This window comes from Anoplopoma fimbria, chromosome 10, assembly GCF_027596085.1.
Source record: "Anoplopoma fimbria isolate UVic2021 breed Golden Eagle Sablefish chromosome 10, Afim_UVic_2022, whole genome shotgun sequence".
Taxonomy (NCBI): Eukaryota; Metazoa; Chordata; class Actinopteri; order Perciformes; family Anoplopomatidae; genus Anoplopoma; species Anoplopoma fimbria.
Window position 1 is genome coordinate 13,591,892 of NC_072458.1, and position 23,279 is coordinate 13,615,170.

The 23,279-nt window shown below is 40.8% G+C and overlaps 1 protein-coding gene across 1 annotated transcript; it reads right to left on the bottom strand.

Annotated features, from left to right (window-relative positions):
* Nucleotides 1–14,078: 14,078 nt before the first annotated feature.
* LOC129097675 (tubulin beta chain-like) lies at nucleotides 14,079–22,776 on the bottom strand. Its single transcript, XM_054606584.1, has 5 exons — nucleotides 22,609–22,776; nucleotides 19,517–19,625; nucleotides 17,978–18,088; nucleotides 17,529–17,773; nucleotides 14,079–16,368 (listed from the first exon to the last, which is right to left on the bottom strand). The coding sequence occupies exons 1-5, from the start codon at nucleotides 22,663–22,665 to the stop codon at nucleotides 15,556–15,558; spliced, it is 1,335 nt and encodes a 444-aa protein (XP_054462559.1). The 5' UTR covers nucleotides 22,666–22,776; the 3' UTR covers nucleotides 14,079–15,555.
* Nucleotides 22,777–23,279: the final 503 nt, after the last annotated feature.

Sequence of the window (23,279 nt, forward strand, 5' to 3'; positions counted from 1 at the left end):
AATTTAGCTGAAAGAGACAGAGTAGTAGTTTCAGAGCCTCAAAGAGTCACTGGCATAGTCTTGTTTAAATTCCTTACCTTTTTAAGTTACAGATGAAGGGGCGACTTATTTAAATGAGCTACCCTAGACACGCCCTGTACATAAACTATTGTATCTCAGTTGTCATTTACAATTTATATTTTGTTCCCTAACCTTCATTAAAGTAAATGTGTTCTTGATAAATTATTGTCTACATCCTATTCTTTACCGCTGCAGCGGCCAAGTATCCCTGCAGGAAACTTCATCCTCATTTTAAAATGCATTCATAAAACATTTATGACCTTCTCTAAGATTCAGTCATTTGGATTTCTTATAGGTAATACACTTGTTATTTAAACAATACAGATAGTTCTTCAAGGCCAAGATGAAAGTTTGCAATGTGAGAAACTAAAAAAGCCAGACATTTTGATGACAAAGGTATATGCAACCAACACTGGTTGGCATTAACTATGTAGATGTATATCCTCACCTGGCATGTCACATCTCTCATCAAGTTAAGTACTGCCCAGACATCAACAGTGCACATCACACTCCTGACACCAGGATGTGAAGAATAACGAGGCCTGCACACGAGATTGACGGATCAATTAAAGCTGAGAGGATGCAGCAAAGCACAGCTCTCTCCTCACCTATGACATTCAGACAGTTCCTCATCTTGATTTTGCCCTCGCGGTCTCGCACTGTGAAGCTCCCCTCATCCATCATCCTGACCGGGTGCAGCTTCACCCATTTCTCCGACACGCTGAGACGGCCCGCGTATTCCTCTGCCAGCACCGCCGTCTGGTTGTACAGCACCAAGGGTGGAGGCTCTGTTGCATGAGGATTCTCAGTCTGATTTGGTTGAATCAGACTGGACCTTATAGGAGAAGAGAAGAAAGTAAATGTTACCTAATCTAGCATATGAGCAATCAGTGCAAATCCTGTTTAACCCAATCAGTGTCGTCTAAGCAGATGTTTTACCTCTAATTGCTGATTGAAAACACCTTGCATGAAATCACTGATTGGGGTGTGGTCAATGGTCAGCATTTTTGGGTTTATTCAACAGGAAACATACAGATTCCAATTTTTACATTACAATGCAACATATGTATTGTACATAACAATCTCCATGCTGAATACAGATTACTGAATCCTGTTTGAACTGTCCTTCTCTCACCTGAACTCCAGGGTGATGGGGCGATCCACGTTTTTGAGATGGATGGAGTATGTTTCTCCGTACTTCACCACCTGCTCCACAGCGCAGTCTGATCAATGAGACCAGAGGAAATAAGGGTCAAAGAAGGGTATTTGTGACAGAGCCTGAACTTGGTCAAGATGTGGTCGAAGTTAGGGGTGTGTACAAATTGCCTCTATTGTTAAGCAGATACAAATGTTGAAATGGTTCTATGGTTGGTTGGATGATTCTTTAAAGGTTCAAAATACTGGATTAGTATTAGAATAGCAGCAAACAACTATTTCTAATGTAAAGCTATAGTGGAGTAATGTTTAACTGAGCAGAGGATGAAGTCACTCTCCCGCTTTTTGTGTTGTAATCTGAGTTTCTGCTTTGTTTACATTACAGTCATTTAGCAGACGCTTTTATCCAAAGCGACTTACAATCAGTAGTATATTACATATCATTCTACCATGAATCACCCATTCACACACTGATGACAGGCTACCATGCAAGGTGCCACCATCAGACTCTAACATTCATCATCCAGTCCACACCGATGGCAAGCCTTCAGGAGCAACTTGGGGTTAAGTGTCTTGCCCAAGGACACATCGACTGCCGAAGCCGGGTATCGAACCACCGACCCTCTGATTGGAGAACTACCTTGCACTCCACTACACCACAGATCTGTTAGCACTGTTAGCGCTGTTTCCATTGTTTGCACTGTTAGAGGTTTTAGCACCGTTAGCTGCTGTGAAGGAAATGGATATGCTCTGAATTGCGTATAGCGAACCTTTAACTTTAATGCTAAAATTCAAATGAATGCAGTTGGCCAGCAGGGAAAACACAACCCCAGATTCACTCGTTTTGGAACAGGCTTTGTCCGCTACTTCGCTTGGCGTTTTACCTAACTATATTTGCATTTTTTCGGTCTATTTTCATAGCTTCCTCTTGGGTGCATGGTTAGGATCAGGCACCTGGTTGCTACGTTTGAATAGAGACTGACGCCCAGAAAGTCCCAGAACATGGCAAAATATGAAAATAAAGTCAGAGGGCAGGGTCTTTGCAGGAACAGACACCCTCTTGCCACACATTTATTTTTTTATGAATCTATACATTGTTTTTTGGGAAAAATCCTACTCATGCTGCTTTTAAACAACATACGATTTGCTCAATTTAACATGGTCTTTTGTGATTTAACAAATAGCAAACTCATTTAGCATGCTTGTAGTCTTATGTGTGTCCTTCATTTTCCAAATGATACAGCCTTTTTTCTAAGGATACAGTTGCAAGCTTAGCTTAGTTGTATTAATGTTATTGATAAGGAATCAAGCTAGCTTACTGACTAGCATGTTACTGTATTTTCCATAGCTAAGATTGGGCCTTGGTTCTTTTAATCAATCACAAAATTCCTTTCACAGCTCTGTTTTCATTTATTTCCTGTATTTCTCCTGAAAAGACACCAAAGTCTTTGTAGCTTCCAAGTTGTTTCTCCTTCCTCTGGATAAGACAGCTGGACAGCTTACCCCTGACAATGAGGATGAGGTGCTTGGCTGTGTTGGGGTGGTTGGTGTTCGTGATGACATACACCCCCTCATCCTCCTCCTGCACGTCCTCCAGCACCAGGTGGCCCAGAGAGTTGATGCGGCCCCGCAGATTCACCACCTGGCCTTCTCGCAGCAGGACCACCTCAGAAAGGCGATTGGTCCTGGATTTGAACACGACCTCACTGAAGTTCCCAGGCGGGACATCAATGTGAATGTCCTCCCCAAAGAAGGCTGTCTTGTGTTCCTCTTTGACTGGTAGAGACAATCAGCATGTTTTATTAGATATGACAGACTTTACTTTCTCTGTATCTTTCCTCCTCATGTACATAATCTGCTCATTCTCAAAAAGCATTCCTCGTTATGCATCACAGTCCAAACAAACATACCTTTCAAAGATGCTGACACAACTGTGAAGGAAAAGACAAAGAAAAGGTTAAAATACATCTATTTCATTTGATCTCCAGATTTGTACAAAGATATCTAAACAAATTCCTTTGTTCTTACTAAAAAACAACTTCCCCATAAAGCACGAGAGTGTTTGAAATGTAAATGCCTCTCTTAATGACAACTAAAAATAGAAGGAGATAAAACAAAGGAAAAGCAAATAAGTAGAAATTAAATAGATCTCAAAACAACTTCAACAGCATCCTTTGGTTTGGATTTCACAGTATCTATGTTAATCAATCCGCTGAAACAGATTCTGCTTTGCAGGAAGTCTGTTTCAGCCGTTCCTTTATCCGAGCCCCCTCCCAAGTGACTGATTAGGTTTGTGCTTACCGGTGCAGAACAGGGCGCTAAGCACTGCAGCGCTGATTACCTTCATCTTGAATGGTCGGTCTCTGTAAAAAAAAGAAACCCACACACAATACACAACCAATTTAAAATAAAATAAAAACTCTTTAGAGCTTGATTACGGCTCCAAAGGATCTAATCAAGACTTTCTAAAAAGAGATATCTGGCATAATCAGCTGACTTACTTAAGTTAAAGTTGTGCTGCTAATTTGGGTGTTTAAATTATAAAAATAAGAAAAATGCCTCTGCAATATACAAGCATAGCAATTTCAATCTGTGTCCTCAAGTTGAAGAGAAGTCCCCCCCCCCCCCCTTCCGCTCTGCACCACCCCGCCGCGCTAAACAGCATTTCACAAATTAGCTCTTCAAATACTAAAGGGGCAGCACTGCTAGCACTCGTTGAAAATCTATAGTGGTGCCTTAATGTAAAATACAGTATTGAGCCAAGTTTAAGCGGAGAGAGCCTGTGTGGTGAGCTAAAGGGCAGCTCTCCACGTCTCCTGCAGTGCCACGAGTCAATCAGCCCTCCACTCACGACACAAACCAGAGAGACTATAAGCAGGAGGAAAAGAATTAAAGAGATGGAGGAAGGAACTATACTTTTGGAGGAAGGAACTATACTTTTGCTCTGGCTTATGCTTTGAGATGCTTGTTTAAGAAAGGAGATGCACTTATGACTTCTGGTGACTAGTAGTTCTCTTGAATACCTATGTTGAATACACTTCCTGTAAGTCGCTTTGGATAAAAGCGTCTGCTAAATGACTGTAATGTAATGTAATGTAATGTAACTAGAAAACGGTGAAAGAAGGGAGGGCATTCTAGAGAGAGAAGGAGAGATATGTGCATGCTGGAGTACGTGGACAATGAGATGGACAGCAGCCAACTGGCATGAGGCGACTCTGAACTTTCACAACTACTGCACTGGATTAGACTAAGCAGTGGTAGCACAGAGTTATATAGGTGGGATAATTAGATGGAGAGTAAGTAGGAGAGACAGAAAGAGACAGCTGGAAAGAGAAGATTTGAATGGAAAACAACATTACAACCAGCGTTACTTTAAATGTTCCCTGTACAACATTCAGAGCATTAATATAGCAGCAAAGAACTGGCTGTGTAAATATATAGTGGAGTGATGTCTACCTGAGCAGAGAATGAAAACACAGGTAAACACTGTCAGCACCGTTGCCACCAGGCGTCGCCATGTTGTGAGCCAAATGGACACAATAGAAATGCTCTGAATTTCGAATTTAGCACCTTTAAGTACTCTGATCCTTGCCGAGCCTGCTTAACTGGTTCTAAAGAGTAGACGATGAATACATTTCTCATGACCACAAAAAATGGCCACTAGAGTGACATTCCCATGTACATTTGCTGATATACTATTTGCTTTTCTCGGCCACAAAACTAGTTTTTAAGTACATATAAGTATAATGCTCACATGTACTCTGTCTTCCAAGGTTACAATCTTTTTAGCATGAGTTTTGCTCTTTGTGTTTCTGCAGACACTTTTTCATCACTAAACCCAGACTGCCAGGACAAATACATCTGCTCGATTTATGCGACCAAAAGAGTAACAATTAACAACAAAAAACAAAAAACACTGTGAAAAGGTTAAGGTTCGAAAACACGGACAACTCTCAGAACGGACAACGTCTAGCAGTGTCCTTTCAATCACTTTGTAGCCCCGCCCTAAAGCATACTCTGCTTTATGGTCTGTTTGACTCTTAATGGACCATAATTTACTAAATGAACATCATGCTGTATTGAAGAAGACTTGAAACTAGAGATTGAGACCATAAACTCATGTTTACAATGTTTACTGAGGGAATAAATCAAGAGAGAAGTAGAGTCATTTTCTCATAGACTTCTATATAACCAGAGGAGTCGCCCCCTGATGGACATTAGGGAGAATGCAGGTTTAAAACACTTCTGCATTGGCTTCACTTTTCAGACCAGGAGGTTGCCGCCTGGTTTTCTCTTAACTGTGAAAAGACTTGCATTGGTGTACCGTTCAACCCCACTGTTTCAACACTGCACCTTTGATTATACTGACACTTGGACGACAACTAGCAAACCAGTCATTTCCTGATCTCACCGCAGTCTCCATGAGCACAGCCCCAATGTGACGGCTGACAGTACTGAACTCAAAAGGCCCAGCTCTGTTAAAGTAGCTAAGTACATTTACTCAAGTGGTGTAGTTAAGTACAACTTTTAGGTACTTGTACTTCACTTGTACATTAGAATCAGAATCGGAAGATGTTTATTTCCAAGTACGTTACACACACAAGCAATTTGGTTGGTGATTTGGTTCTTCTCCACTACATCTTAGAGGTAAATGATGTACTTTTTATCCCACTGCACTTATTTGGTAAATTTAGTTACTTTGCAGATTCAGATTACTTACACAAAATATTATTTCCTAATAAATTATTATATAAAGTCATAAAAATGAGTTCAGGACTTTAACAGCCACAACATTAATGTGCTGAAGAGAAAAGATCATCCTTAATTAGTCCCTCAACAGAGACATTTACAACCTTTTACACATGAACACATTAATACACCAATAATAATTATCCAATAATATAGTATATATGATTCTGCTTTTACTTTTAGTACTTTAAGTATATTTTGATGCTCTAGTTTTGCATTTTTACTTAAAGGTCTAGTGTGTAACATTTATGGGATTTATTGGCAGAAATAGATTATAATAATAATAATAACTATGTTTTTATTATTGTATAATCACCTGAATCTAAGTTTCTTTGTGTTTTTGTAAACTTAGAGTGAGCTCTTCATATCTACATAGGGAGCAGGTCATCTTCACAGATTCCACAATGTTTCTACAGTAGCCCAGAACGGACAAACTAAACGCCGTTTCAAGAGAGAGCAATTTGTGTTTTTGCGTTGGCCCCCGTAGTTCAGCTAGATGCCACCAAAGACACTGGACCTTTAAGTAGGATTCTGAATTCTGGACTTTTAATTGTAACAAAGTATTTCAACACTGTGGTATTGCTATTTCAACTGAAGTAAAAGATCTGAGTACTTCCACTGCAGCAAATGCCTGTTGATATGTTTTCACTAAAATGAGATCACCTCCAGCTAAATATGTGCTGTATTACAAATTACACCTTATAAAAAGTTATCAAATGTAAAACACGTTCCAGTTTTGCAGCAAATTGTGAAGTATTGCGAGTTACTTTCCTGTTTGTGTTCACTGCAGCATTATGGAACAGAGTGAATCCCTGCATCTGTAGACTCCGAAAGAGGGAACAACCTAAAAAGCCATTGCATTGATGCCAGATTCTTCAGATAAGGGATTAGAGTGCTATTTAAAGAAAAAAAGGGAGAAAGCCCATCTACTCTCAGTGTGCACATCAACAGACACAAAGTAACTTCCGAATGACGCCCTAGCATTTAAGTGGGCAGGGAAATGAATCTCAAGAGGCTTTCAGTCCCTGTGCAGAACACAGTAATCAGAGCATATATTCTAATCAGTGCCTTGTGAAGCTGGATTGAATCATCTTCCAAAGCGCCATTAGCTTTTTGCATGTGAGCGCTTGCATTAAACACAGGTTTGATTCATTGATGGAGAGAACTGTATTCATCTGATGAGAAAATAAGAGGTTGCCGCTGGTTATATAAAGGTCATACTGCATATTATTGAGAAGGCACATACATTCAAAAACAAGCGCGCAAAAAATGTATTCAGTGAAGTGAAGCAGAGTGAGTCATGAATGGCTTATTGACAGGCCAACTGAGGTAAAGGCACAGAGGCCCAAAGTGTCAGCGGCTCCCTAGACTTTAACTAGAAAACCTCAAAGAGACACATACAAACCAGCAAAGACTGAAAAAGACAGACACATAAAAACACTACAAAGAGATACAAAAATACTATATAGAGACCAAAACAACAACAAAAGAGGCAAAACAGCTGCAAATACACATAACGAAACCACAAAGAGATTCACTATGAGAATCTGAAAATGGGCAAAAATACCACAAGAAGACACAAAATGAAATAAAGAATGCACAAAGCAACTACAAAGACACTCAAGGTGACTGAAAAGAGACAAAAAGCCAATAAATGAGACACATAACAACAGAGGGGACACAAATTAACAAAATACTCAAAATGACTATGAAGAGCCACAAAACAACTACGTGACACAGGACAACTACAAAGACACGTGAAGAAACTAAAAAAGAGACACTAAATAACTACAAAGAGACTCAAAACGACTGCAAAGAGAAACAACATGGCTACAGAGAAATATAAAATACAACTATAAAGAGACACAACATGTCTACAAACAGACACAAAGCAACTACAAAGAGAAACAGAGCAGCTTAAAATTGACACAAGGGGGCTACAAAGACACACAAAACAACTGCAAAGAGTCGCAAAATTACCACAAAGAGACTCATAACCACAGAGAGATTTGTAACAACTAGAAACAACAACAACAAAAAGAAGCTAATCTTTAATAAAGTCTGTGAGTCTTGCTCAGATACAGGAGAGATGGTGGGACCTTTTCCATGTCTTTGCCCAGGGGCCCATTGTCTCATAATCCTCCCATGGTCAGAGTAGTGGTTATGCATTTAAAGAATACAACTGAAAGCCAAGTAGAGTAGAGGCCTCTCCTTTACAACTTTCCCCCCTTACAACCCAAAAAGTAAAGTTCTGCTTAGCTGATGGGAGGCACTATGGATAAACACAACTCAAATTAAGACATGAGCCCTCTGGTTTGAATTTGATAAAAACTGGAGGGATGATTATGATAAGTTTGCCAGTGTGTTTTTACATTCATAAACATTGCACAGGCTTCCTCAGAGGGAGGTGCTGGAATTAAAAGTAACCATTCTGATTTCTACTGTTTCACCACTGGGTGTCCTGGATAAAAGCATCAGCTAGGAAGCCTTAGATGAGGATGTAACTTTAGGACATTTTTAAGTTCTGACTCTAACTGGGGGTCTCTGCCCTCCTGTCTCCTGTTATGACCGCTTAGATCAACCGGACAGTAGGAAGCACAGCGCTCACTGAACGCTTTGTGACACATCAAGCAAGCATGGAGGTTACATCTTTCCGGATGATCTCATCAGCCCGACATCCATCCAGACTGATGGACTTAAGAGCCTTTCCCCCCCCTCGTCTCTCCTCTCCACACAAACCACACACATCCTCCTCGTGTTACAGCATTGTCTCTCTCGTCTTTCTGCTTCTCTCTGTCTCTGCTCCTCTGTCTCTCTTTTCTTCTTATCGTCCTCTGTAACAGTACTTTACTGTGCTGCCTTATCTTCCCTTTGTTGTCTCCTTTCTTTCTCTAATTAATTAATCCTTCAAACTGATTCCTAATCAGTGTCAGTGTGATTGATATGCTGGTTTGCTGGTATACTGGGCTGTTATTGCCCTGATAATAATAACCCACAGCTGAAGTGATGGTCTCTTCATGGGGCTCTCCCTACCATCGCTGCTAACTCATACTCCTAGCCTTTTTCTAAATTAGAGTTTGAGAGCCTTAGTCTCCTTAAATTCAAAATATCTCCTGTTTCTATTCATTCATTTTTTAAGATGAACATAGTCAGATTAAGTTATTTCAACACTAGAACCTTTAATCTGAATATACTGATATTGATGCCATCTTAAAAGTGTGTGTGTGTGTGTGTCCCCCCCCCACACACACACACACCCACACACCCACATACTCTGCATGCAGTCCATGAAGCCAGGAGCAGCTGCTGGTGCAGCCAAGGGTGTGTCACGACTGGCATGAATGGGGGCCGTCCCGTTACGGGGATGTCCAGGATGGAAGATGGTGGAGGAGATGGGGAGTGAATGAATGCAGAATGAGAGAGATGTTAGGGGGGGTTGGATGTATCACTACAGTCATACACTCTAATGGCAGAGTCTGAGCATAATAATATATGTCTTTATGTCTAGGAATAGGGCACTCTCTCGCTCTCTCTCTCTCTGTTTGCCCCATTCATCATCAGATGGGTGATGGTTTGGGCACTTGCCATGCCATCCATCAGTGAGCCTACAGCATGCAGTCAAAGATTAACCCAAAAACCTGCAGATATCAGATACTTAGTCTGCGGCTCTAATGTGTGCCGTATAGCGCCCGAGTACATTGCGTAATCATTTCCGACGGGATGGACCAGAAGGTATCCCCCCCCCTCAGTTCAGACGGGTTTATCCCGCACACAGGACAGGAAAAAACTACTTGGTGACATCGATTATTACCGGCATCAAATGTGTTAATGCGTGTATTACTTCCGTAGTCTCCCAGAGAGCAGCAGAGACATGGGTGGATTAAGCAGAATGAACACAGACTTGTGAGAAGGAAGGAGGCCATTGGGTGCACAAACACCTTATCTAATGTCTCGGTGGAGCAATGCTGGGAATCCTGTCTGAAAACTGTGGATTTGCCGGGAAATTAAAATAAAAAAGTTCCCCCCTCGGTTATGTATCTGAAAAAAACAAACAAACGTGAATTGTTTTATTCTGTCGCTGCTGTTGGTTACACGCCCTAAATCAACCGTATGATAGCGGGAGCAAATAGTCCAAAACAGCAAAAGGGGAAACTGCAGAATTTAACCCACTACTTCCCTGTTTGAACCAAATATTGAGGGGGGGAAAAACAACCCAATTGCTGGAATATAATACGGTATAATTGGATGATGATAATTACCTTTGTAAAGCCTCGAAACCGAGTATCACCGGACTGGGAGGGGCTCAGGAGTGATGGTTCCTGGAGATCTCCTTTTTTTTTTTTTTTTTTTTTTTTTTTTTGGTCTTCTCTATATTTGGTAAATCTCGTCCAGCCCCTCACCCCCAGCCCGACGGCAATAGACTTCAATGGGCACCGGATATGGAGCCGCTGAAGACTTTCGGTTAACGTCGGGTTTGTGTGGATCGGCGGCGCTCGGGAGGCTCCGGTAAGAGTCGTTTTTAATTCTGTCTCGGAGCCACAAGCAGCCGTTCTGCAGTTTGAAGTCGGGCAAACAGATACACGCGCACGACTTCTCCAGCGTGACGTTCTCGTCTCGGTGCCAAACAGACTGCAGTTTGAATGGATGGGGGGGAATCCTCCTCTGGACTAACGCACGGAGACGTCGACAGTTTGTGTTGTTCAGCCAATTCCTTCCTCCCTCCCTAGTGACTTGTAGCATCCTGTTTGTGTCCCTAAAAAGCATTCCATTACCCTAGCATGTTAGCAATATCAGCAGCAGTTATCTAATTGGTTTATTTTATCCGCAGTCCTAATCTGTGTGTTGCTGCTGTCCAAGGTCCTGAATGTGTCCTTCTCTTTTTAACATGTTCTTCTCTGTTAGTGGTGTGGACGCTGTCCAAGGTCCTGAATGTTAGTCCCAGCCACTGGAGTCAATTGCACCCCCCCCCCTCTTTTGTTGTTAGGAAAAATACTTCGATGAAGCTCATTCATTTTTACTGCCAAATAAAGTTAAAGAAAAAAAGATACACCAACAGCATCCTTTACATGTATTATGGTCGTCTTCTTCAAAAAAACATTTTTGATATTTTTATTGAAATTCTCATTACATATACCCGTCTGCCTCTGTGTATTCTGCCCGTGCACTCGTTGTTCGTTCTCGAAGTCTTTCATTAGCGAGTGCTAACGACAGCCATGTTCGTTGTTTCCGTTTATAATGCTAATACAAGGGGAGTGTTTTTGTAGGGAGGTCTGGAGGGAGGCTGTCAATGTTGTCAACTTGGCGACTGTCCTGCCAACTTTGAACAGGTTAATTTACTCAAACTGTTCAAATATGGTAACTTCTGTTCATTGGTTGCGAAAAAAACAAGATGGCGACGGCCGTAATCCAAGATGGCGACAGCGAAATCAGCCAACTCGAGGCTTCAAAACAGCCCTCCACAAATCAATGGGTTACGTCACCATGACTACGTCCACTTCTTATACAGTCAGAGTTCCAGTCAGAGCAGAACTGATGCCCCACTCTGTGTTTGTTGGCTGAATCACTGAACCATTCACCTCTGCTAACGGGCTTCTTCTCCAATATTTTCACAACGTGTGAATACTTGTCTTCATCTCCGGACAGCATGGAACATGGCCAATACTGGCTAACATGAAAGAACAATTAAAACGTACTCAATTGCAACAAATTCCTGAAGACCTCTCTCCATTTTTCTCTCATGGTTGTGTTACATGGTCCAGTCCACTTGTTTTGTTTCCAGTTTGCACTGCCTTATGAAAGCAGAGCGTCAGCGATTAGCTAGCTTTTGGGGCACGCTCACATGCACTAACATGCACTAAAAGGCACCCTCAGCCAGTAAAGCTAAGGAAACAAAGCACAGAGAAGCTCAGATTACAACACACTCAGAGGAAAACTTCATTCTTTGCTCAGGTAAACGCCACTATATCTTTACATAGTGGTAAAAAAGATTTCATAACATCCCTAATCTTGGATAAAATTATTTGAAATTTTACTATTTTCAGTTGTTATTTAGAAGTAGGATTTCTATTTTTTTATTCTTTCAAAAAAGGGGAAGAAAAAAAAACCTGGTTACTAGGCCTGTTTTAAATTTAAATAGTTTGATGAGATTTTGACGCAATGTCCTCCCTGGTCGTTAGTATAGCTCTTCTGGATCTAATGGATCATGGAAGAGCATTAGAATCATGGAAGACCAAGTGCAGGAGTGCCTTGGTGACACACTTTCTCCAGAGCACAAAGGATGTGTCAGAGCTCCTGGCTAAAGAGACAAAGTGTCCTCTGGGGGAAGCTTCGTCACTGAAACCAACAAAGCTGTCGAGATGATCCTAGAGAAAGAATTGAGTGTTGTCAGTGTCATTGAAACATGGTGATGACATTTCAAAAGGAATACCTCTGGTTCTGCCGAGGACACAGATGATCTAGCATCTGAGACTGTAAGGCTGGTTAAGAAGGAACTCAAATAGGAAAAACAGATGGTACGCCTTAAAATGAGTATGAAGGAGAGGCCAGAGAGCAGACTGAGAGAACATTTTACAGGAAAAGGGTGGCAAGTTATGGTAAGGCCTTCATCGTCCATAGAAGGCAAAACAGTGTTGCACACTTAACTGCTTCCCTGAACCCAAGGAAAAACTTCACAGGAAGCCGATTGCCCCTTTGGAGGACATGATCCTACCAGAGGAAGGTGTGGAGAAAAGAGAGGGGACAGATGAGGACTGACCTGGTGTGTGGTGCTCTGAGGCAGACTGTGATGGCAGTAGATCTGCCAGTGTTTGCAGAACAAGTGATGCAATCGAAACCACCGCACTGACCCTGGAACAGATTCCACGGGAAGAGATCACAGGCTGTGACATCGCTGTCAAGCCAAGTGGCCGACATATTAAGACGACAACCAGGGCGGCGCAGATGAACCTGCTGTTACGGAATCTACTGGGTTTGAATTTCATAATTAAGACCCCAATAAGGCACTTAATGACACCAAACAACAACCCCGGTCTTAACAGTTTTTTAAAAACCATTCTGTCTGCTTCAGTCGTGGCTGATTTGTAATGTTTTGGAGGACTCAGAGCAGATGTTTGGGACAGACCTTTTACACAGCAGAAAAAATGTCTGTCCCAAAGATTATTTTTGTTTTTCACAGTAGACATTTTTAACTTAAGTTTCAAAGATAGGAAAAAGTTCTTCCTGTTACAAATGCGATTCCTAAACTGGCGACTATCCTAACCTCCTATATTATCATAACTTAAGAAATCCTAACTATGACTGTAAATTGGATTCTTTGTGGTTAATGCATTCCTAATTTAGGACTCCTAACTCCTAAATTCCAATCCTAAAAAAAGATCTTAAATGTCATCCAAAAGGATTTCAGACTCCAGAAGTTTCTGTAATGAGGCTCCTGGGCTCCAACCTCATGTCCATCTTATCCTCAGTGTTACTGGACACAGTTCGGCTAATAGCATAAAGTTTAAACCTGGATATGGAGCAGCAGGTTAGGTCTCACAGGGCCACACAGATGCCTAAAGTTGAGGGTTCAATTCCAGGCCTTGACACACTTGCTATGAGGAGTGGGTTTATTCCAACTGCTTCCAATTACTCCCTCATTTCAAATTATAATAATGATTAAAAGCAATAAATGAATAATGAAAAAATCAAATCAAATGATAAATTGAATTTCTGTTTGAAGATCTTTCTCCCTGCTAAGTCAGACTGAGGTTCTGCTGTTAAAGCATACTTCATACTTATTATAACTCTGGTCATAATAATGGCTTTTTACAAATTAAAGGATGTAGATAGTGTTTAATTCTATTTAAAGATTAGACGTTAGCAGTCATTCAATAAATAAAATGGTGTTAGAAATAATGAACACATTGATCAATAATGAAAGTAAAGCTTTGTTACAGCCACAGAGTAAAATAATCTGTCAATCACTGACCATGTTTCTGAGATGGGAAAGATGTTGGATGCTTGTCCTTCACTGCACCTCTCACTCCATCTGTTGTTATATTAAGTGGAACTACTGAAAAAACTAAAAGCTGCTATCAATAACAACGGTACAAGTTTTGTTCTCTTTAAAATGCCTTTTTATTTTTTTCACAAGTGTTTCACAGTCAATGGGATCCAAAGTCAAACTGTTCTACAGGATTTCAAAAAGGTATTAACACACAAAGAAACACACAGACATAAGGACGACACATACTGAACACAACTGGCTTCTGTTTGATTTGAATGCATACTGTAGCGGCTCTGTAAACATTTATCCGAATGTTAAATTGTGCAATTGTGTTCCCCTTTAAAAAAAAGAAAATTGTATTTTTTAAACGTGTCAAAAAGCCTAAATAGCTAAAATGTTTAAATGACTTAGTAATGTCAAATAGAAAGACAGATGTAGCATAGATGTACTGTGATGAGATATATAATAAAACATTAAACTTTTATTTAATTGAAAACATTAAACTATCACTTGGACTTCCTAGGAATGGGTTCATCCTTTTCAAAGCAGAGGCTTTAGAGTTTACATCTTTGTATTTAACTTAGAATACTTGGCTGATTCATGGTTCCAATCCAAAAGCAGCAAAGCTCAGGCCTTTTTGAGTCCAACATATCAGGGGGAAAAAAACAGATCACTTAAAGGTAAATAAGCTTTCCATGACCTGACAGGACATCTGCAGAGTGTGATCGTCCTCATGACGTTGGCTGGCGTCTGAGAATAATCCTGCTAATGTTGCTGCTGCCGCTGCTGCATTAAAACTGTGAACATGTATCCTAGTAAAGTCAATTTGTTGGTCGGGAGTTCAGTGAAACAGACCTTTGTTGAAATTATCGTTATGTAATATGCTGAATTGGCTGCAGTCTCTGCAACAAAAACATAATAAAACATGTATCTTTCTTATGACACTTTTATCTATGCTTTCTGAATAAAATAAAATAAATCAAATGACCTGATTATGTGATTTGTTACATGAAGTTCTTCTCCATAAAAGGCAAGCTACAACACTGTGAGAGAGCTCTCTGTTTAACATGAATGGAGAGAGGTCTATTACTTTGATGTGGATATAATAACCCTGATAGCTATTTCTTATCAAAGTTAGAGGAAATATCTACTACCAACATTCACAAGGATCTCATAGGGGATCTTCAAAGCTCATGAGTAATGGCAAAAGTTACGAACACTCATAGAAGCACTAAACACTGATAATGGTGTGATTTCACATTTCTGAAGCTTACTTCCATGGCTGCAGGCCTGGTTTAAGCCACGGTTACAGGGATTCCAACACTTGACATTCTCAATGTCTTTCACCTTTGTTTAAATGTTGTCACACTGGATTCAGTTTTTTTTCCAGTGACTGCAGAATGCTGCAAGAGGTAATGACATGTCAATTAATCTTTATCCTGTTTCTCATCCCGCTTCTCCTTCACTTCTCTGCCTACGTTCACCTTTCATTTCTGCTAAATTCCTTCATTTCCTATCACAATATTTTGTTGTTTTTTCTGGATTTTTTGGGTTCATTTACTTCATCTCTTTCTTCAGCTAATGTTACTTTTTTTTCTGTTCCTACTCTAGGCATCCTCCTCCACGTCTTCCTCAAACTCCCCCTCCTCCTCGGCCGTGGCGTCCTGGTACTGCTGGTACTCAGACACCAGGTCGTTCATGTTGCTCTCTGCCTCGGTGAACTCCATCTCGTCCATGCCCTCGCCCGTGTACCAGTGGAGGAAGGCCTTGCGGCGGAACATGGCGGTGAACTGCTCGGAGATGCGCTTGAACAGCTCCTGGATGGCCGTGCTGTTGCCGATGAAGGTGACGGCCATCTTGAGGCCTCGCGGCGGAATGTCGCAGACGGCCGTCTTGACGTTGTTGGGGATCCATTCAACGAAGTAGCTGCTGTTCTTGTTCTGCACGTTCAGCATCTGCTCGTCCACCTCCTTCATGGACATGCGGCCGCGGAACACGGCGGCCACCGTCAGGTAGCGCCCATGGCGGGGGTCGCAGGCCGCCATCATGTTTTTTGCGTCGAACACCTGCTGGGTGAGCTCGGGCACTGTTAGGGCGCGGTACTGCTGGCTCCCCCTGCTGGTCAGAGGGGCGAAGCCCGGCATGAAGAAGTGGAGGCGGGGGAAGGGCACCATGTTGACGGCCAGTTTCCTCAGGTCGGCGTTGAGCTGGCCAGGGAAACGCAGGCAGGTGGTCACGCCGCTCATGGTGGCCGAGACCAGGTGGTTGAGGTCGCCGTACGTGGGCGTGGTGAGTTTGAGCGTGCGGAAGCAGATGTCATACAGGGCTTCGTTGTCAATGCAGAAGGTCTCGTCTGTGTTTTCTACCAGCTGGTGGACCGACAGCGTGGCGTTGTACGGCTCCACCACTGTGTCCGATACCTGAGGACAAAGACACATGACCCTCACAGCTAGGCTGCTATGGATACATAAAGTCTACACATACTCTGTTTTCCCCACAGTTCAAGGTATTTAGGATTTACGTGACTACAATCATGTGTTCATGAGTTTTGTGGCTGTCCACTCTTATTTGAGACTGCTCACTGATGGAGAACAGGCTGCAATATCAGATGACATGATGTCATACTGTATTAACCCTTCATCACTACAAGACCTCTTCAAAGGATTTTTGATATTATTGCAAAACTACCAATTGCTCTAGTTGCCATATGTTTCAAGGCGAGAAGCAAAAACAGCATATTTTCATGCACTGAACAGTTTTAAGATATTGGGCTATTTTGCATTCTAACCTTTCTTCTTTCAGATTAGTGGAAATAAAACATACAGAATACACGTGTTCATTTCACTACTCAGTCTATTTACGTCTAACCCTAAATTCAGCAAGAGTTAGCATTAGATAATGCCTCATTTGCATATTTAAACACAACATTTTGCCAAAACTTTCCATTTTCATTCCCATCTATATTCTGAAGGTTTATCAAGAGGGGTTCGTCATCTATCATTCATGACTTACAACTTTTTATTACTAAAAACATGGAGAACTTTGATTTTTTTTTATGGCTGTTGACATTGTTCTCTGATATCGAGTGATTCGCAAAATTCCCTATAAAAAACTCTAATATGTCCACAAAATGAAACAATTTTGAACCTGGCTTTATCCAATGTACTGATAATGTGTGCAAATTGGCACATATTTGATAAGATAGTGCCTCATTTGCATATTTAAACATAACATTTCAGAAATCTTGTAATAAATAAAATGATTGTCTTATTTTTAGGAATCAGCTGGGGAAGTTTCATGGTGATATCTGTTAGTTAAAATGATTCACCTGTAGTGGCTTTATATAAAAATCAATATTGATGGAACTCACGGGATAAATCATGAATCATATTCCACTGCATTCAACTATTCACTCCCTATTTAGGGATGATTTACCACTAAAAAGGCACAGAAAACTACTGCTACATATTATGCCTCCATCAGAGTAGCATTAAAGGATGGTATTAATATTTCATTTGAAGGACAAACTACCTAAAAAGTAACAGTTTGTAGTTTTCCCTGTATACAATGGGTGTGTTACCTTCGGAGAGGGCACCACGCTGAAGGTATTCATGATGCGGTCTGGGTACTCCTCCCTGATCTTGCTGATGAGCAGGGTGCCCATGCCGGAGCCCGTTCCTCCTCCCAGAGAGTGTGTGAGCTGGAAGCCCTGCAGACACTCACAGCTCTCTGCCTCTTTCCTCACCACATCCAGGACCGAGTCCACCAGCTCTGCCCCCTCCGTGTAGTGACCTTTGGCCCAGTTGTTTCCTGCTCCGCTTTGACCTGAGCAACAAAAAACAAGACGTTAGCATCTTTCCTCAACAACCAAAACAAACCAAACCCCTGTGGCTGCAAGCTTCCAAGTGTCCTTCAGCTGGATGGTAAACTTCACAAGCTCCCTGTCTGCTGTTTTGTATTCCACCCTGACCTCTGACCTCCTGTGGAAAAGAGGGCCGCATTAAAGACTCCGACTACGTGTGTTCTTACCAAAGACAAAGTTGTCCGGTCTGAAGATCTGTCCAAAAGGTCCAGAGCGGACTGAGTCCATGGTACCTGGTTCCAGGTCAACTAGGATGGCCCTGGGCACATACTTCCCACCTGAACACACACACACACACACACACACACACACACACACACACACACACACACACACACACACACACACACACACACACACACACACACAAAAATTTAAGAAAGACTGTTATTGTACATACAGGAGTAATACTGAGAACAATGTAGGCGGCATTGCAACTTGATTTGATTGAAAAAATATGACTTGAGACTAAACCTGGAAGTAAAAAACACTTGACTAGTCTTTGTTCCTTTTATGTTTTCATAATCATTAAATATCAAATATTTTAAAAGTTTAACGTTGTCAATGTTGACATTAAAATTGTCTGTTAGTGTTACCCGGTATGCAAGCACACACTGGGAATGTCAATGCCATGACTAGATGACGACCCTGTCAGTCAAGCTCCCTGTGGTTCAGATCACATCATCATCATGATGCCTGAGCAAGGAGTCCTCACTTTGGATTCAATAGTTTCACATGTGGAGGACAAAAGGCAAACTCACGAATGAGAGACCTGCTCATCAAAGATTTTACATCCGGATTGCATCATCAAACTGTGTTCCTCAATTGAGGACTCATTCAGATCAGTGAGTGCCTGTGAGGGCTGATGACAGCTAACCTTAGCCAGATGTAATACAAATTCAGTTCATTGTCATACTTTTTGAACGGTTAAGACAAATGGCCAATAATATCATTAATAAACAGGTACTTTTTAATATTATATTCCATTTCTCCAGATAGATCCCTCTAAATGCTACACACTGTTTCTTTAACTAAAGACTTGAAAGGACAAAGAAAATAGGACTTGGGACTTGGATCTAATGACTTGAGTCGCATCCATCAGCCTATAACTGAGGTCTCTATCAGCTATTTTTCACTTCATCAAATTACTTGGAGGCAAGAATGCTGTGAATCTCTTATTCTGATGCTGTTGTTATTAATGAGTGTATAAATAATGCGTGTTGAAAAAGAATTGAACGTGTGTTTTAAATTAGTAGGATGAAAAACTCAGATTCCCACTGTGCAGTGGACACAAGAGGTACTACACCTCTTGTGTCCACTGAGTGGAGTTTAAACACTGTAAATCCACAGGAAGCTGCTGTCTGAAGTCCACACACTAGTTTGTAACATTATTGCATGATTTCAGATCATTTGATACACCAGCTACTTCTAGGAACTTTTATTGATGCTCATCCAGCTCATTTTAAGTTGTTTAATTAGTTTAATGTTGTATTAATTATAATTAGTGTTAGTAGCCGTTTGAGTCAGCACGGGCCTCATAATGAATCTCATCATGTGAACAGCCCATAGCACATGTTCACATCAGGTCTGTGAATGTCTTCTTCTCCCCTTCCAATCAGCATAACAGCAGTGCATCCTAGTTTTAAAATGGTTGTATTTTTCTCACCTCATGTGATCAAACATAGACCTTGGTGTGTGTCACCTACCACTGGCCTCGTTGTAATACACACTGATGCGGTCCAGCTGCAAGTCGCTGTCTCCGTGGTGGGCTCCCGTTGGGTCGATGCCGTGCTCATCGCTGATCACCTCCCAGAACTGAACACACAAACACACGGGCCACATCAGCATCAGTAAAGACGTACTGTACTGTAATGAAGGCGGTACTGACATTAACAAATGTGTGTAGATGTGTGTTGAATTCAAGTTGTGCAAAACGCAGTCAATTTGCTAGACACTTAATGTTTGCATAACCTACATCTGAACTTATACTGAAACCTGATCTTTTAGAAGACTGTGAACTCACTAGACGCATTTCTGGAAACTTGTCTTAGATAAAGAGGTGTCTTTGTGTACTGATTAAGGCCATGACTGCAACTCAATTTAACATGGGGAAAGAAGAGAGTGGTTAACAATTCCTCCTCTGTCATCTGATCACCTGTTGCAGTGACAAGATCACCTACAAACAGCATCATGTTGTGTAAAACTGTCTTTTATTAACCTGGTTAAAATGTTTTGCAATCAGCAGTCCCCTTGCCTTGAACCGTCAGTTTTCTCCAATCGTCATGCTGATTAAAAGCTGCATTTCATGGGTTCACACTCATTGTTTCTTGTTTTTGCACTCCTTAAATGTACAATTGTACAATGCAGCGACCTGTCACAAATCCAATCCAATATGTATATATATATATATATATATATATATATATATATATATATATATATATATATATATATATATATATATATATATATATATGTATATATATATGTATATATATATATATATATATATATATATATATATATATATATATATATATATATATATATATATATATATATGTATACACACACATAACTTTAGCCACAACAGAGACTGTATAGCTTATATGAGTACTCAAACTCTTTGTTCCACTTGCAGTCTGAGGGTCAGTAGGAGCAGAGCTTCCTTAGAGGATTCAGTCGGCCTCATTTCTACATGATGAGACATTAACGCCAGACTCAGTTAAGATGCACACACAGACTGTCACAACAGCTCAGTCAACTGACCCTAATCTGTGAAGAACTGTGTGTGTGTGTGTGTGAGAGCTAAAGCATTTTATTGGGGTTTAAAAGCTATAAGAACACAGAAGAATGATATAATTTAGTTTACTAATCACTTACATATACACAATCTGGACTAATTAAGTGACGTCTTACTGTTAGCTTTGGTACACAGGTTAAGGGCCGGGGCTTTTATTATTCTTATTGGTAGATGGAGATTGGTGACATTATAAATTCCCATCAAAGCTCCAGCCCACCTTCAACCCGAGCAGAGGCGTACTCCGTGAGGAAACACCTGTGTGTGAGTTCAGAGGCTTTAAAGGCCAGTTTCTGATGTTTGATTTATGGACATCTTGAGAGACAGCAAATGGCTCTTTGGGTACTTGATTACTGACAAGTTGCACACAACAGGTCTACTGCACATCCAGCCAACACTCTGTCTGATTGTAGGGCTGCAGGCGACGACCATTTAAATAATCAATCAAAGATAATTTTCTTGCTTAATCCAGCAAATGTCCAGCAAATGTCAAAAATCGTGAAATTGCTTGTTTTTACACAACCAGCAGTCCAAAACATGACACCAAAAATGTTTGGTTGATTATCATTTGACCCAAAAAAAAAAAAAAAAACACATTTGAGAAACTGAAAAAAGCCCCAAAATTACTAAAATAATAATTTATTATCAAAATATTTTATACATACTATTGATTGACGGATCGCTCTTTGTGACTGTCAGTGGATCTCTGGGAAGTCCAGGAACAACCACAGGATATTTAAAGAGCACAGCTGCAAAAACGCTGATAAAATAGAACTAATTATCCATAAAATGATTCTATCTATGTGTACACAAAGTTCTCAGGCTCTCTGGTGCTGCATGCACATGTGATACACCGACGGGAGAAGCACTCATTTAAATGACCTCATCTGTGCCTTTAGAGCAGACACTGAGCCACTTGTTATCTCACCCCCACCCACCCCCCCTTTCTACCCCCGCCCTGCCCCCGCCCCCCTCCTGCTGCGTTCTTCTACTTCATTTCTTTCTTTGCTCTTTTTCTCGATGACAAAGAGTCCGGCCGAAGACAGCAGCTGGCCCCCTGCACGTTCGCTCAAGTCTGGCCTTCCTCCATTAATCACGGATCAGTGGTCTGGAGTCTTTGTTTTGCCAACAGTTCTAAATGTGTGACTTGTTACTGTACTCGTGTGCAAGAAATGATTTATTTATATCCCAGAAATACCTCATCACTTTTCCTACTGGCCGGTCTTATGTGTAGTGGTTTTTATTTCATCTTCTATTTTCTAACTCACTAGAGTAACGCTGTTGGGCTATACGTGGTACACCTTACTGAACTCTGTGGAACTTTTAATAAGCCATCACTGACATATTTCAACAATGATTCATTGTTCTTGTCTGGAACTATGTATTTGATCACTCATTGTTACAGTAGGGTGAAGTGAGAGTTGAATGTTGTTTAATAGTTTTATTCATACATTTGGTCAGTAGCCATTTAAAATATATTAAGTAGAAATGTATACTTTTCCTTTGTATAAAGCTTGAACCAAAAAAAACTTAAATTTGGTGCTAATACAAGAAAAACATGCAATTTGAAAACACTAACATATTATATGTATCTTAACACTATATATCTCTATATATATAGAGATATATATACAATATATTTAATACCAGGGTCGTGGTGAACCATTTACTGGTTAAATAGTTGACTGAGTGTCTGAAACAGGAGGATGGAGGGCAAACAATAGGGATGCTGGTGGTCCCGTTCTATCTTTAATAGACAACCATGTATATGTTATGGCGTTATGTTTTGGAACATACAGAAATGAAGCAGTTGATTTTATCTTTGTTTTTAATTAATTTCTCAAAGTCTAAAACACACGACAAAAGAACGGCCTCTTTAAAAAAGGTGAATATGTAATGTTTAACATTTCCCAAACTGAAAAGAAAAACTGGAATAAACTGTCAATTAATAAAAAAAAAAAAAAAGGAGTTAATTAATTCTCTCTACTTCTTCCTTACCTTTGCACCAATCTGGTTGCCGCACTGGCCGGCCTGGAGGTGCACGATCTCCCTCATGATGGCTGGTAGTCAGTGATGGTAGTCAGTGATGAAAGTGAAGCCTGGCAGAGGAGTGGAGGCGCTGCTGACCTGCTGACAGACACAGACGAGCTGCACAGCGTGAGAGCTGCTCTGAGTCCAGAGGGCGGGGCTTACGGCCAGCGCGCTGTTCACGTTAATGATTGGCTGCTGGTCGGAGAGCCCCGGCGATGATTGGATGAAAGGGCTTTTTTTAAGGGGTTTCCTCGTCTCAGCGGCAAGGACCGGAAAAGAAGAAGGAGTGCCGGGTTTTGTCATCACTGCCCCGTTGGAGCCCCACTATCGCAAATGAATCAATGCAGAACAGAATAGAAAAGAAAAGAAAATAGAATAGAATAGAATAGAATAGAATAGAATAGAATAGAACAGAGTGGAATATAATAGAATATAATAGAATATATTAAAATAGAATAGAACAGAACAGAATATAATAGAAAAGAGTAAAAGAGAATAGAAGAGAATAGAATAGAAGAGAATAGAAGAGAAGAGAATAGAAGAGAAGAGAATAGAAGAGAATAGAAGAGAACGGAATAGAAGAGACGAGAAGAGACAGAGTGGAATATAATATAATTTTAAAAGATAGAATAGATAAG